Genomic DNA, 15,376 nt, shown 5'->3' with positions numbered 1-15,376 from the left:
TTTTGCAACTTTCCATTTTCTAGCCTGATCATAATACTAAGTTCTTTCCTCCTCCCTGAAGAAACTGTCTTCACACTTTATCAGCCATCATTCATCAGTCCAAATACCACTTCTTCTGGACCAATATTCCGCACTAGAGCTCTGCTGGTTAGCCCAGTGATATTGGTTTGCTTGCACAGGACCTCATACGTGTTGGTCAAATGCTCTACTCCAGCCTGGTAAAAGATTTTTGACTGGATCCCTCTTCAAGTGTCCCAGCTGGGCTGCCTTAGAAACTCTGGGAGTGGGAAGATTTCTCTTTAAGTATCAGTAACTAGAATTGACGTATAGTTTTAGATCTTTTCTGATTTGCTTAAACATTTTTAAACTTCCTTTGGCTTCTGCAAAGACCTTCTGTCTTACTGAGAATCTTTATTTTATTACTGTGGTGGACCTTGGAGATGTCAAAGTTCTAATGTTTTCAGGAAATGTTGTTCCATATATATGTAATATATTACTAGAAAGTAAGTTAGATGGGACGTTGCTTTGGGTGTCTGCGCTCATTTCTGCATTTCCTTTTCAATAGACACAGCAAGATGCCTGTCAGAGCTCTCTGATTGATGAGGCTTTGGTATCAAAAATTTCCCAGCCCCTATGAAAAGCCTCTGTGTTGCCCTGACCAGCACCCAGGCCATGTGTGCAAGCTTGTATATGTTTATGTGGCTTTTCAGTTTAGTCTCTGCTGTCCTCCTCTTACACTTCTGCCCAAAGTGAGAAACCTAGAGTTTATTCTCTACATCCATTCCTGAATTGTGAATATGACTGTAATTTTAAAAAGCTGAACAGGATTCAGCCCCCAGGATGACAGTTTTTTTCTGGAGAATCTCCTTTAGCATCACACCTGTTCTTCCTGGCATTCCCTGTGGCCAGGAGTCCTAACCTAAGCTAAGCACACTCTCTCAGGAAGTGACCAGATGTACTCCCAGTTCTCGCCTTCCCTTTTATATCTCATTCACTGGATATCTTCTGACAGGCAACATTCATTCTGTTCTAAGCCTTAAGGTCTTTATTAGGGAATAGTGTCTGAATGGTAATTAAGAATGTCTGGCCCAAGCATTGGTGGCTCATGCCTATAATCCTAGTTACTCAGGAGGCTGAGATCTGGTAGTTCAAAGCCAGCCCCGGTAGGAAAGTTTGTGTGACTTTCCAATTAATCACCTGAAAACTGGAAGTGGAGCTGTGGCTCAAAGTGGTAGAGTGCTAGCCTTGAACAAAGCAAAACAAAAGACAAAACTCAGGGACAGTTGAAGCCCCACAGCCAATAAAAAACAAAAAGAAAAAGAAAAAATAATGTCTGCCTCCCATTTGCTATGGGAACTGAATGAATCATGTATTAACTACCTAGTCTCCCATGGGCATGGTTTTTCCTGGTGATACTGAGTGACTTGAGCCAGGTATGTGCCCTTCTTGGCCTATCCTGTTTCCTCTAGTGAAACGTCTGTCCCTTCCCTGTACCTGCCTGACCCCACCTGCATCTAAACCCTGCTCACAGCTTCTTGACTGATCACTCTGTCCACCCAGGCCTTCTTTCTCTCTTCTTACTCTCATTTCCCTCCCTCCCTTCCACTCTCTGGCTGTTCTGCTTTTATCATTACACTTACCAGCAGCAGTTATATCTTGTTTGTAGCTCTAGCTATGTCAGTCCTTGAGCAGGAATTTGTTTTACTTTGCATATCTAGTGCCCAGCACCCTACTAAACTTGGAAGAGGATCTGTTTCATGGATAACCTGTTCAGTCACAATAGTGATGCACTTATTCATATAGGTCTTAAAAGTGCCTAGGCATACATCTGGGTGGTGATTAACATGCTCAATATTGTTTAATTGATGAGTAGTTTTCCAAACTAACTTAAAAGGGATTAGGACATTTTTAGATGGTTTTGTCGACTTGACAGGGAGTTTATTTATTGAAAGGCATCTCTGCAGAATTTGGGCTTTCTATTTCACCTGGAGCATAAATTCATAATTCCTTTCAAAAGCCTTTTTTGTGTAGTTCTCTTTGGCTTTGTTAAGTACCAGTTATAACCTGGTTCTCTCTTTCGTTGTCCTGAGCCAACTTCCCAGTTTGAGAAGGTCTCAGAAGAGCGCCTTTGAAAAACCTCCTACGAGTTTTTAATTTTCAAACGAATTTCTGATTATTTGTTGGCTACTTAGCATTCCAGTTCAGTTTTCCCTGTATGTGTCTGCCCCTGCTTTTCTGAACAGGACAGCCCTTTCAGCTGTCTTCTGTTGACTCCCCTCTGAACAGGCCAATTTTGTAATTTTTACTAGGTCAGCAGGAGATTTGCTGAAGCACTGCAGAATCTAGCCCCGTGTTTATTCTAGGTTATGGAGTGACTTTTGAATCTGTACTTATTTATTCTACGTACTATAATCACACACAGGAATTTCTTTCTGCTTAACTCTCCTTGACCTTTGCAGTTACTTGCTCACACACCCCACATGCTACCCTTGAGGCTTATTCGGAATGTGCCGATTACAACCTCCGGGGACGCATATGAAATTTTATTTTGTGTTTTAAAAGTGACGTTTTGATATACTTGATTCATTTTATGTACAAAATTTCAAGTGTAAAATTGGGGCTTCATAAACTCTCAGAAATACTCTGAAAGGAGGGAGATGTTTCTGTTTTGAAATAAAACATCACAAGCACGTTTTCTGTTCTGCCTTTGTAGATTGCGTTTGGTTAAGCTACTAACAGATGTTAAAAGTTCAGTTTGTGTGAGCGTGTGTGTGTGTGTGTGTTAGAGAGAGCCTGTGTGTGTGTTAGAGAGAGCCTGTGTGTGTGTGTGTGTTAGAGAGAGCCTGTGTGTGTGTGAATGTTAGACAGAGAGAGCCAGACAGAGAGGCTGATTTTTGCTATATCAAGTGATTAAAAATAGAAAGGATCTGAATGATGGGATCCTATTTTAATGAAAGGGTTTCTTAATGATGTGCAATAGAAATGCTACCTTCTATCCCCTGCTTTAATAATTGGTGCAGAAGGATTGTGAAAGAAAAACATTGTTTAATAGCATCTTTAAGCTGGATGCCAATGGCTCACACCTGGAATCCTAGTTACTCAGGAGGCTGAGATCTGAGGATCATGGTTCAAAACCATACCGGGCAGAAAAGTCTCCATGAGCCTCTTCTCTCCAGTTAACCATTCAAAAACTAGAAGTGGCGCTATATTTCAAGTGGTGGAGTACTAGCCTTGAGCACAAAGAGGCTCTCAAGAACAGTGTCCAGGTCCTGAATTCAAGCCCCCAATCGACCCCCCCCCAAAAAAAAGCATCTTTATTTTCAAAGCAATGTTGTGATTGGTGGCCTAAGCTTTTTTTTTTTTTTTTCTGCTCCCAGGCTGCGGTGGTGGTGGTGTTTAATTTTGCCATGGTGCTGCTCATTTTCCCTGCAATTCTAAGTATGGATTTATATCGACGTGAGGACAGGAGATTGGATATTTTCTGCTGCTTTACAAGGTACATTTTTCAGGCTGCTGTGTGTGGCCTTTCTTGGTTGGGTACTGAGGAATGCTGTTGGAAGAATCCTTGGATTTAGTAGAGAATGTAGTAAGAGAATGTAGCAATGTGGCATTATGGATGGAAGTAGGGGAGATACTGGACAGAGGATGCTCCTAGGGGACTTCTGGGCCCCATATGTCTTCCCTTTTCCAAACGTATCTTCTCACCATCTTTGAGATTGTGATGTGGGTAGACTTTCCCCACCCCCCCCCCTCTTTCATAAGCCAGTACTGCTGATTGGTGGGAGAGTTTGGTAGCTCTCTTGATTAGCAAAGAGCAAGCATGAAAAAAATCACTTACCTAGAAAAACCATAGGTTAGTGGTGGTTTGCTTTTTGTTTTTGCTTTGTTTGCTTTTTATGTCTTCTTTTTTGGGGGGGTTGGGATTAGGTTTTGAAAGGGTTCATCATCATCAAGCAAGCCAAACTGAGGATTAACCATTCATTTGGCCTCCCTGAAATCAGGTTATGTCTCTGACTCCATCAACTAGGTGATGTCTGCAGAGTTAAACTGTCTATGTAACTGGGAAGTATCTGTCGTTGACAAAGATGAAGGCATAGTCTCCTTGTTGCAGCCATACATTGCAATGTACTCCCCATCTTTCAGCCCCTGTGTCAGCAGAGTGATTCAGATTGAACCTCAGGCCTACACGGAGCCTCACAGTAACACCCGCTACAGTCCCCCACCGCCCTACAGCAGCCACAGCTTCGCCCATGAAACACACATCACCATGCAGTCCACTGTCCAGCTTCGCACAGAGTACGACCCTCACACGCATGTGTACTATACCACTGCCGAGCCGCGCTCTGAGATATCTGTACAGCCCGTCACTGTCACCCAGGACACCCTCAGCTGCCAGAGCCCTGAGAGTACCAGCTCCACCAGGGACCTGCTCTCCCAGTTCTCCGACTCCAGCCTCCACTGCCTTGATCCCCCCTGCACCAAGTGGACTCTCTCATCCTTTGCAGAGAAGCACTATGCTCCATTCCTCTTGAAACCAAAAGCCAAGGTAACCTGCCACCACATCAAATTCTTCATCCTATCTTTGAAAAGTACCAGACCAGCTCCTTTGAAACTTATCAGATTGCTTCAATCTACTTTTCTTCATTCACAATGTTTAAACAAACCAACAAAAGGGCTCATGCTTGAAAGCTTAGGAGTCTGAGATCTGAGGACTGCAGTTTGAAATCAGCCCAGGCAGGAAATCTGTGAGACTCTTATCTCCAGTTAACCTAAAAGCCAGAAGTAGAACTGTGGCTCAAATGGTAGAGTACCAGCCTTGAGCAAAAACAAAGCTAAGGGACAGTTGAATTGAAGGCCTAGATCTGGTACCAATTATCTCCAATAAACCACCAGAAAACCAGAAGTGGCGCTATAGCTCAAGTGGTAGAGTGCTCACCTTGAGCTGAAGAGCTGAGGGACAGCGCTCAGGCCCAGAGTTCAAAACCCATGACCGACAAAAAAAAAACACCAAAAAACAAAAAAAACCTACAAGTGTGCTACCCTTCAGTCCTCAAAGCCACTCCATGCAAGGCTTGCATATAATGAGTGCATTTCTGCACGACTGAAATTCTACGCAGCCAGTTTTTCTAGGAATTTAGGTCATCTCTTTCCATTATGAACATTTTTATTTGTGAGGGTATTTGAAAATGTAATTGTTGTGATCCTACCTGCCCCCGCCCTTCGTTTGGGGGAATGAATGCTGCCTGCTAAATCTGCCAGTGCAGTTCATAGTAAAATAAAATAAACAGCTAATGTTTGTCAAGGAAGAATTTAGGATCTTCCTTGGGGTCTGATCTTGTGCTTCTGGTTCTGTTACAGGTGGTGGTGATCCTGCTCTTCCTGGGCTTGCTAGGTGTCAGCCTTTATGGGACCACTCGAGTGAGAGACGGGCTGGACCTGACAGACATTGTCCCTCGGGAAACCAGAGAATATGACTTTATTGCTGCACAGTTCAAATACTTTTCTTTCTACAACATGTATATAGTCACCCAGAAAGCAGACTATCCTAATATCCAGCACTTACTTTACGACCTTCACAAGAGTTTCAGTAATGTGAAGTATGTCATGTTGGAAGAAAACAAACAACTTCCTAAAATGTGGCTGCACTATTTCAGAGACTGGCTCCAAGGTAAGGTGCTGCCATTTGGCTATCTTCTTTAGTCACCATCTTTGTCATCATTGGATCTTTTGCACCGTTTACTTCCTGCAGGTCCCTTATTAGTGTGTAAGATCTGAACACAACCCTGACATATTTCACTGATGTGTAAGTGTTGCTTAAGATTCTTACAGAGGCTGTTTCTGCAGCAGCCCTCCCATATCTGGCTTTCACCTGTATAACTACAAGTGACTCAGGAAATTTTGTAAGAATTTATGAACATAGGAAGGCGGGAAGTATCTTATAAAATATGGAGTCTGTTGCTCTTTCTTTTGGTTTAGTGGCTAGTGTAATGCCAAGTAAAATTAACTTGTTGAAGGCATTTCTGGGCTGACTCTGTCAAATGATAACCTACTGTAAGGAGATTTAGAGTCAGTAATGGATATAATTCGATATTTTGACCATCTTAAAATTTTAATAAGCCTGGCACCAGTAGTTCATAAGTGTAATGCTAGTTACACAGGAGGCTGCGATCTGAGGATCTCAGGTCCAAAAACCAACCTGGGAAGATAAACCCAAGAGATCCTTATCTCCAATCAACCAGCTAAAACCCCAGAAGTGAAAGTGTAACACAAGTGACAGAGTGCCAGCCTTCAGCACAAAAGCTAAAGGGAGAGCTTGGAGTCTACAGTCCTAAGTTCAGGCCCCAGTAATGGCACCAAAAATAAATGCATATATTATAAATATATATAACTGACTTTAGTTTTAGAGCAATGTTGAATTCATAGCAAAATTGAGAGGAAGGTACAGACATTTCTCAAACCTCTCCCTTACAGCTTCCTACCTGCTCCCTCATGTACTCATCCCATTGTGAAGCACCTGTTTTAGTCAATGAACCTACACTGACATCATTATCATCCAGAGCTCATGCTTTATCTTCTGGTTTATTTTGACCATCTTTTGATTTGGTGAATGCAGTACATTTATTTTTCCTTAGTTACATTTTCGTATTTCATAAGTGATCAAATGCTGCTTTAAAATGCATTTCTTGGTTCCTTGGTTTTCAGGAACGTTTCTAGGAAATATTAGTCAACTCAGTGGGGGAAAACAATCTAAATTTGCTCCTAACTGCTGACAGAATATAAATGTATTCAGTGATTCTAAGAACATCTGTTCAGTTATTCTGTGTTGACACATGCAAAATCAAGTATAGAATCAGGATAATTATCCACACAATTCAAGCAAAAATGCTTTTACTTGAATACCCAAATAATTATGGCCTCAACATTTTTTGGCTTAGATTATCTAAATGATTGTCTTAATTTCCCACTTAATTAGGCTTGTCTAAACACAGATTTAAGTGCCTTTTTTGGTCTTAAGTCAATATACTTTTATGAAAAGATTAGGCAGCTGATTTTCCTCTGAATTTTCATGAGATGGTAAACAACTTGAATATGATTGAAATTGGTTCAGTATAGTTTCTAAATTGTTTCCTTGCAGTTAGGGGAATTTTGTTCACACATGAATTTTGTTTTGGAGGAAGTTGAAGAGAGCATGACATGATTATTATTATTACTTTTTAACCTTCTCATAAGGTTAACTTGAATTTTTTTCTAAGTCTTAATTTTTTACACTTCGTTGTGACAGCCCTGGTTTTTATGAGGGTAAGAGAACCAGACAGTTGGGAGATTCCCTGCTTTTCATTTTCTACACATTCACTAAAGACATGCAAATAACTTGCCACAAGTGACAAAGAGATCTGCTGTGTGCTGAGGAGGAGATCAGTGATTGAGCAGAGGAGGGTTATTGTAGAATCTGCTTCAGTGTCTTCAGCCATTGCTTTAGACATCCAATATGGATGGTGTATTAGGCCAAGGCTGGGAAGGGGGCATGGGGCATTGTCTCTAGGTAATGCAGAGGGCTAATCTTCTTAGATGGCATTGTAGATGCTCTCTATACTTGCTTCCCTTGAAAGACCTAAAGATAATCAGATGTGCAAATATTTATTTTTAAGGTGCATTTAAATTTTGTTTTGACTGCTAGGTAAACAGCACCCAACTAGACCAATTTAGATCCATGCATGCCAACAAGTCAGAGTCTCAGCCAGCCTTGGAACTGTGTTTGCCCCTTAAGAGGTTAAGCAGAGCACTACATACAGATATGAGGGCTACTGGCTTCTTAGACATCTACGGGCCTTCAATTGTTTGTCTGAGTATTTCCTTCAAGGAAGCAATTATCCTTAAGTCAATTTACTTCCAAATATTGAGATGAGCTTCATTGTTTTTGTTGGTGGTGGTGATGGTGATGTTTTGTTTGTTTGTTTGTTTTATGGTGGGGGGAAGGGAGGATGTTAATCCTGGGGCTTGAACTCAGGGCCTGGGTTCTATCCCCAAACTTTCTTTGCTCAAAGCTAGTGCTCTATTACTCAAGCACAGCTGTACTTCCAGCTCTTTGGTCATTAATTGGAGAGTCTTACAGACAATCCTGCCCAGCTGGCTTCAAACCATAATCTTCAGATCTCAGCTTCCTGAGTAGATACGGTTATAGGTGTGAGCCACCATCTCCACCTAGCTTATTTTGTTTTGTTTTGTTGCTTTTTTTTTTTTTTTTTGTCAGTCATGTGGCTTGAACTCTGGGCTTGGGCACTGTCCCTCAGCTCTTCAGCTCAAGGAGAGCACTCTACCACTTGAGCTACAGGACCACTTCCAGTTTTCTGGTGATTTATTGGATATGAGTCTCACGGACTTTCCTGCCCGGGTTGTTTTTGAACCTTGATCCTCAGATCTCAGCCTCCTGAGTAGCTAGGATTACACATGTGAGCCACCAGTGCCCGGATTTTGTTGCTTTTTTAAAAAATGGAGTTTCCATTTAAACTATGTCATTCCATGGGTCTTTATCAACATAATAATTCTTTTATTTCTAAAAACATATAATGGTTAATATAGAAACAGTCTCATGTCATTTTTAAACATACATGAGAAGAAGATAAAGCCATACTGTGCATCTTGCATAAATCATTAAAATTTTTTTTTTTTTTTCTTGGTCAGTCATGGGGCTTGAACTCTAGGTCTGGGTGCTATCCCTCAGCTCTTCAGCTCAAGGCAAGCGCTCTACCACTTGAGCTACAGCACCACTTCCGGTTTTCTGGTGGTTTATTGGAGATAGGAGTCTCAGGGTCTCTCCTGCCCCGGCTGGCTTTGAACTGCGATCCTCAGATCTCAGCTTCCTGAGTAGCTAGGATTACAGGCGTGAGCCACCAGCGCCGGGCAATCATTAAAACTTTTATAGAATTGCGCAAACAATATATTAACGTTGCCTTTGGGGAGGGAGGCTTAAACTCAGGGGCTGGGCACTTTTTGCTCAAGGCTATCGCTTTACCTCTTCGAGCCACAGCTCCACTTCTGGTTTTTGAGTAGCTAATTAGAGAGTCTCACGCACTTTGTTGCCTGGGCGGGCTTCGAAACATGATCCCCAGATCCTAGCCTCCTGATTAGCTAGGATTACAGGTCTGAGTCGGCCAGTGTCTGGCTTAATGTTATCTTTTTAAAGTGCCATTATATTTGCATAGTTCTTTTGGCCTAAAACTACAGCAAGAAAATTATTTTCAATATTAAATGCTCATAATGAGGAACGTTCTAGTTAAAATTTTAGGTTTTGCTATATAATGGGTAAGAACTACTAGTTCTTTTGGACATAGTACATTTGTTGGAATATAAAATGTTGACCAGAGGCAATAGAAGCAAATTTTGTCTTTGTTTTGTGTCCTGTGTTATATATTGTGCCTGTACTCAGTCAAGCGCATGAGTCCTTGAGCTTCTGGGTAATAAACCAGAAAATATTAAACCAGTTATGAAAAGACAAGCATTCCACAAAATCCATTACTGTGTCTTGCATCTTTGACCCACTGGCAGAGTAAATCGTACCTCTAGGACCAATATGACCGAGATGCCTTAAGCTGAATGATCAGCAGGACTGACCTCCTCAATTCTGATCTTTATTCCTTAGGTATACCTTAAGGTATAGCAAAGCTTTTGTGTGGAAATATATCTTTAAACAAATACACTCTTGACTTTTGAGAACCTTGTTTGCCACCAAATGATGTTGGCAGCAGAGTTCCCTTTGCCAGTGTCATTCCTGCATCCAGTGATTCACTATAGTGCATTCTGGAGACAATTCTGGCAATAAGTAGTTCACGCAGACTCTGATCAGCTCCAACACTTACCGACTAGGTGGTCTTCATGAAGTACTTCACTTTCTAAGCCTCAGTTTCCTCATCTATAAAGTGGGACTAATAATACCAATGGGCCTGCCTCACAAGGCGGCCATTGGTATTAGGGTAATAGGCATGGAAGGTCCAGAATAACCCAGGGCCTGCTAAGCATGAGCTGCTCTCAGAGTAGCAAGCAGATCAGGAGGGAAAAAAATTGTTCAAGTACAGTGAAAGTCCCCAAGTGATGAAAATACTTACTATGACTTAGGAAACAGACCAGGACTCACTGGGGGTGAGGGAGGAGGGAGATCTGGGGTAAGGAATTGGGGATCAGTTGTTATTTCTTCTCTGCTTAAAAAAATTCCAAAAACAGGATGGGGGGGGGTGGGAAATTGAGGTCATAAAACAACATCTGTTCGGTACTGTTTGTGTGCATGCCTTGCTATGAAAAACTGTCTGTCTGAGGGGTGGGAGGCCAGCAGCTTCTCTGGTGGTCTCTCCTGCCTTCTCCTCACCCACCCCATAACAGGGCCCTCCTTTCACCACTGAGCCCAGGGTCCTCACTCCCTAAATAGTACACATAAAAACAATGCCCACAGCAATGTCAGAGAGAGGGGTTGTTTTTTAAAGGGAGAAGAGGAAGAGGAAAAAGAGTCTGCTTCAGCCCCCAAATGTTTTAACTATTCATGGAACCACATCTTTTTTTTTTTCTTGGTCTTTGAAGTCACCCAAGACATGTCCTGAATGAAATAAAACCTTCTCCCTTCTTACCAGTCTAACCAACCCCACACGTGTCCAACTTGTTCCAAGGTGGGGGTTTCCTGTACTGCTGTGCCTGGAAGATCTACTTGGGAGGTGACTGGGGGGGCAGGGAAAGGGGGTGTCAGGGAGTATGTACACCAGCCAGCACTCAGAGCCTAAGGCCGGGTCACCAGGGCCCTGTTTTCTCTTCCAACACGCTTATCTCTTTACAGCTGTAGCCAAACCGTCAGGTTTGTAATGATGGTTTTGATTACAGAGGCCAAGCGCAGCTGTGTGTGGTGGACTGGTGGGCTCACCCATCCCCCAAGCCCAGAAAGCTCTTTCCTTCCCCTGCCCCAGGCTTGTGGTTTGTCATCTGTTCTCACAGAGCCTCCTTGTATTGGCTTGTGGCTTCCTGTTCTCAAAATCTGATCCAAATTTACCCTGTGAGGTATTTCCCCATGCATGGGTCCCTCCCTCTCTCCCTCCCTCCCTCCCTCTCTCTCTGTCCTCCACACCCCCACTTGGAAGGAAGGGTGGCAGAGAGGCAGGGAGCAGTTGAGAGTGAATAGGTGTTGGCTGTGATCTTTACACAACCTGGCAGCGGATCCCACAGCTTGTGTTAGCTCCACAAGTCGAACAGATGGATCAAATTGACAGAATCGTGTTCACTCACCCTGGGCTCCAGAAGCAGCTGACTTGCTGTTTGAAGTTGGGAGCTTGACTGTTTTTGTCCCTCTGAGTGGAATTTCTGGTTATATCGAAGAACTCGTGGCATGGCTCCCTGTGTTACATGAAATGGTTAATGAGCCTGGTGTGTCTTTCTCTCCTCTCTTGCTTTCCCTTGTTGGAATAGTCATTGGGGAGAAGAAACAGTTATATTATTTTTTAAAGGAAAATATGCATGTCTGTTTCCTTCCCGCTTCGGAGCAATGATTAATAAGCAACCTGTAGTTCATTCATGAAAATTCCAGAAGTATTGCTTAAAGGGAAAGTAGACTACACAGATCAGTCCCCTGCCCTGCCTGCTATTCCCAGCCCACATCATTAAGGCTGAGGGTATTCTAGTTAAGAGTTGTAATGTGTTACACACATTTGCTTTTTTTAGGACTTCAGGATGCATTTGACAGTGACTGGGAAACTGGGAAAATCATGCCAAACAATTACAAAAATGGATCAGATGATGGAGTCCTGGCCTACAAACTCCTGGTACAAACCGGCAGCCGAGATAAGCCCATCGATATCAGTCAGGTATTGTCACCATTCAAAACCTCCAGGGGAATCTCCCAGGATACTGGGGAGCAGAGCTCTGGGCACCTGCCTTGAATAAGATGGGTTGATAGCAGTGGTTCTAATCTTTGTCCTTCAGAGACCTAGGAGATGGCAGGCAGAATCTTTTGCTTGAATTCACTTCATATCACAGCTAACTGTGTGATCTCAGACAAGCCAAGACACCATACTTGGCTTCTCTGTCAAGTTGGGGACAGGTGTTACCTGGGTAGTTGACACTACCCAGTAAAGTACCGATGGAGACATTGCCGACTTTTGTACCTGATAGAAGGGCTAAGTCACCTTAAAGTTTCAGATTCCAATACTTGATACTATAGTAGTCTTGATACATTCTTCAGACTTTGGAAGATGGATTTGTTCAGCAGTAGTCATCTGAACAGAATCTAGGGTAGGGAGATTTCCTAGAAGATTGAAGAGGTTATTAGAATGATGTGGAGGATTTGTTACTTAATTTCTTTGGGTCACCCTGGCCCCTGGGATGGATTCTGAGTACAGTCAGATCACCAAGTCATGAGCCAAGTGAAGGGAGAAGTGCCAATTAGACTCACTGTTCTGCTTACGTCTCTTAGTGATGAGAGCCATTGCTACTAGATAGTCATATTCCCCCCACTACACACGCATCTTCTTCGGGACACTTGGATTCCAGTGAATCTGTTTTGATTCCTTAGTAGTGTTTAGGATGTGTTAGGAATCTGTGATTTCACATGGGCCCATGGCAACGCCTGGCTTCCACAGAGCCTCTTCTCTTTGCTCTCTGTAGCTTGCTTGCTTTTACCTTCGGGCAGAAAACGTCATGCTAATGATCTTCTTAGCAGCTCTGTTTATTGTCTCCCCCTTTTCTGCTGGCATTTAAAGTGACAGATTTACAAAGTACATTGTTCAGAGTTATTATGGAGTGTGAAACTAAGTGCTTTATAGCAGTGTGCAGTGCTGTCAGGTTTGACAAGGGTGTGGGTACAGGAGCCTGCTTGAGAGACCGTAGCAGGGGCATGCCCGGGGAGCTGGGTTAGATAGAGTTAGAGACCAAGGGCCCTGTGGGATGAATATGATTGGGCCAGAGCCCTGGATGTCATTTCCTCTGCCTGGGATGGAGAAAAGTATGCTGCATGCATGAAGGCAGTGAGCTGCACTGTGTAGTTCCAGAGACGGTTTGAAGACATACAGTTGTTATGCACCCTGTGGATTAATTGAATCCAGATCCCTGAAGTCTAATTCTCTCCCTCTCTTCCATGTTCTTTCTTCCTTCACACACACACACACACACACTCATTCTTTCTCTCTCCCTCTCTTGTGTCCCGTTCTCCATCCCCACCCCTTCCTGGTGAACTGGTGTTTTTCATTTTGTTTAAAAGAAAGAAAGAAGAAGAAGAAAAAATACCGTGTTGGAACAAGGCCCAAAATCTAAAATAAACAGGAAAAAAAATCTTTTTTTTTTTCCAGTGTATCTAAAATATACATACACACACTCAATCTCACATTGTCTCAAGCCTGAGTAAAGTCCACAAGACCTACTATAGAGGGAGCACATTTGGCCCTGCAGAGGATTCAGTTTACTAAGCCTGACCACCTCTCAGAAATCTGATTACCCAGAAGGGCCATGGCTTTGTGTTAAGTCTTTTCCACTTTCTGGCAATGGACATTTTTTTTGAATACACAGGTCATAGGAGGCTAGTGTTAGCAAAATTTATACAGATGTTGTTTTATTTTTATAGCTCTCCTCCATTTACTGGGTGGCATTTCCTTCAGTGTTAACAACAGAGGTTAACTGCACACAGACGTGTATGGGGATTCTTGCCAGGTTTTTCCCCCCTTCCCCTCCTATAAATATGTTTCTCCAGATTGTTCATTCTCCGCCTTGGCTGCAGACAGTCTTTTAGCATTCAGATTTAATTGGTTCAGCCAATTCTGGGGCCATCTGCAGAACCGTGTGTTCATTATAAACACACTTGATGAGTGTGTCCCCCAATGCGTGCATTTTGAAAGCAATCAGAGGTGTTCTGATGACACTCTCAAGCCATGGGCGTTCTGTTGTCTATTGTTGGAATTAAAGGTCCAAAGCTCAGGCCAAAGCAGTTTTGCTCTCCAGGCAGAAGTGCATTTATTTATCCCACACCCTGCTCTGAAAGACCTCTTTCCTCTGCTCTTTTGTAGTTGACTAAACAGCGTCTGGTGGATGCAGATGGTATCATTAATCCCAGTGCTTTCTACATCTACCTGACGGCTTGGGTCAGCAATGACCCTGTTGCTTACGCTGCCTCCCAGGCCAACATCCGGCCCCACCGACCTGAATGGGTCCACGACAAAGCTGACTATATGCCAGAAACAAGGTTAAGAAGTAAGTAGCACTCGTTCTGACGGGCCTAGGAGCTTCCCCAAAGGTGCCTCATCCCGTTCCTCAAAGCTCAGCAACAGCTTCACTCGTTGACACTACCCAGGGTTCAAAAGTGTAAATAGAACAATATATTTCTTTTAGTTTAAAACTCTGTGAGACAGATGAGAATGTGTAATGGAATACAGCCCCACACTCTATCTCGTTGAGAAATAAGAGTCTCTAATCTCCTTTTGTAGCTTTAGCTCTTAAGACGTTCATCAGGCATCTCTTCTGAATGCCAGCTGTTCCCTGTGAAAGTCGGGGAGGCGTCCAGGTTGAGTGTTATTTTACTATTGCAGAGTTTTATCGCTGGGGATTATATGTTTATCTTAACTTTGTCAACTCTGGTGTTGAAGGGATTTTTGGCACATTGGGTCATTCCTATAAGCCACCAAGCACCTGTACTCTGTCAAAGCTGTTTAAACTGGAACAGAAAAGTCTGTATACAACAGTGTCCTCTTCCTTTCACCTCTCAGCCTGGAGTTTGAAAGGTGGTTCTGTGTGGATTTAATTTGCATTTATGATAGAGATCTTAGTAGCAGCGTATGCTTTGGACATTGGGCCAAGAGAAGACGTGAGAAAAGACTGGTCCCTTTGCAAACATGGCTGGGCAGCTAGCGGGTTGTGCTTCCCGGTATCTAAACCCCAGAGCCTTGTGGCAAGCAGCCAAGGCTTGTCTTAATGAAAATTTATAGTTGAGATTATAATAGGGCAAATCATGTTTAGCAAGTCAACTGAATGACCCCAAAGGGTCTGGAACACACAACGGCAGTAACTAAATGCTTGTTGTAGAAGGATTTTGCCTCATTGCTGAAGACTTAGCATGGCATTAGAAAAGAAGTGAGGAAGGTTTAAGTTGGTTAGGTCACTAAAAGGATAAGAAAGTAAAGCATTTTTCTCAGCAAAGCACGACTCTAGAATTATTTAGTTCTTATAAATGAGTGAGGGCACCAGTTTGAACATAGAATTTTCATATTTGTCAGTGAGATGAGAAAATGTTGCTTGAGTCTTGAAGTGTTTAGATCTGTCAAAATCAGTGATCACTTGTGGATTATTAATAAAAAGTTTATTAAAAGAAATACCGAGGGGCTGGGAAGGTAGCTCAGTGGTAGAGTGCTTGCCTTGCATG

At 42.8% G+C, this 15,376-nt stretch overlaps 1 protein-coding gene across 1 annotated transcript in view; it reads left to right on the top strand.

Annotated features, from left to right (window-relative positions):
- Positions 1 to 15,376, top strand: part of Ptch1 (patched 1) — a 66,754-nt gene that overhangs the window by 12,824 nt on the left and 38,554 nt on the right. Inside the window, exons 11-15 of the mRNA XM_013034938.1 lie at positions 3,378 to 3,496; positions 4,144 to 4,546; positions 5,359 to 5,668; positions 11,695 to 11,837; positions 14,028 to 14,211. Of these exons, the coding sequence (XP_012890392.1) occupies positions 3,378 to 3,496; positions 4,144 to 4,546; positions 5,359 to 5,668; positions 11,695 to 11,837; positions 14,028 to 14,211 (1,159 nt within the window). The remainder of the gene's footprint in view (positions 1 to 3,377; positions 3,497 to 4,143; positions 4,547 to 5,358; positions 5,669 to 11,694; positions 11,838 to 14,027; positions 14,212 to 15,376) is intronic.

The sequence above is a fragment of the Dipodomys ordii genome, unplaced genomic scaffold (genome assembly GCF_000151885.1).
Source record: "Dipodomys ordii isolate 6190 unplaced genomic scaffold, Dord_2.0 Scaffold201, whole genome shotgun sequence".
Taxonomy (NCBI): domain Eukaryota; kingdom Metazoa; phylum Chordata; class Mammalia; order Rodentia; family Heteromyidae; genus Dipodomys; species Dipodomys ordii.
The sequence above is the reverse complement of the archived record's forward strand: the minus strand, read 5'-3'. Positions and strand labels throughout refer to the sequence as shown.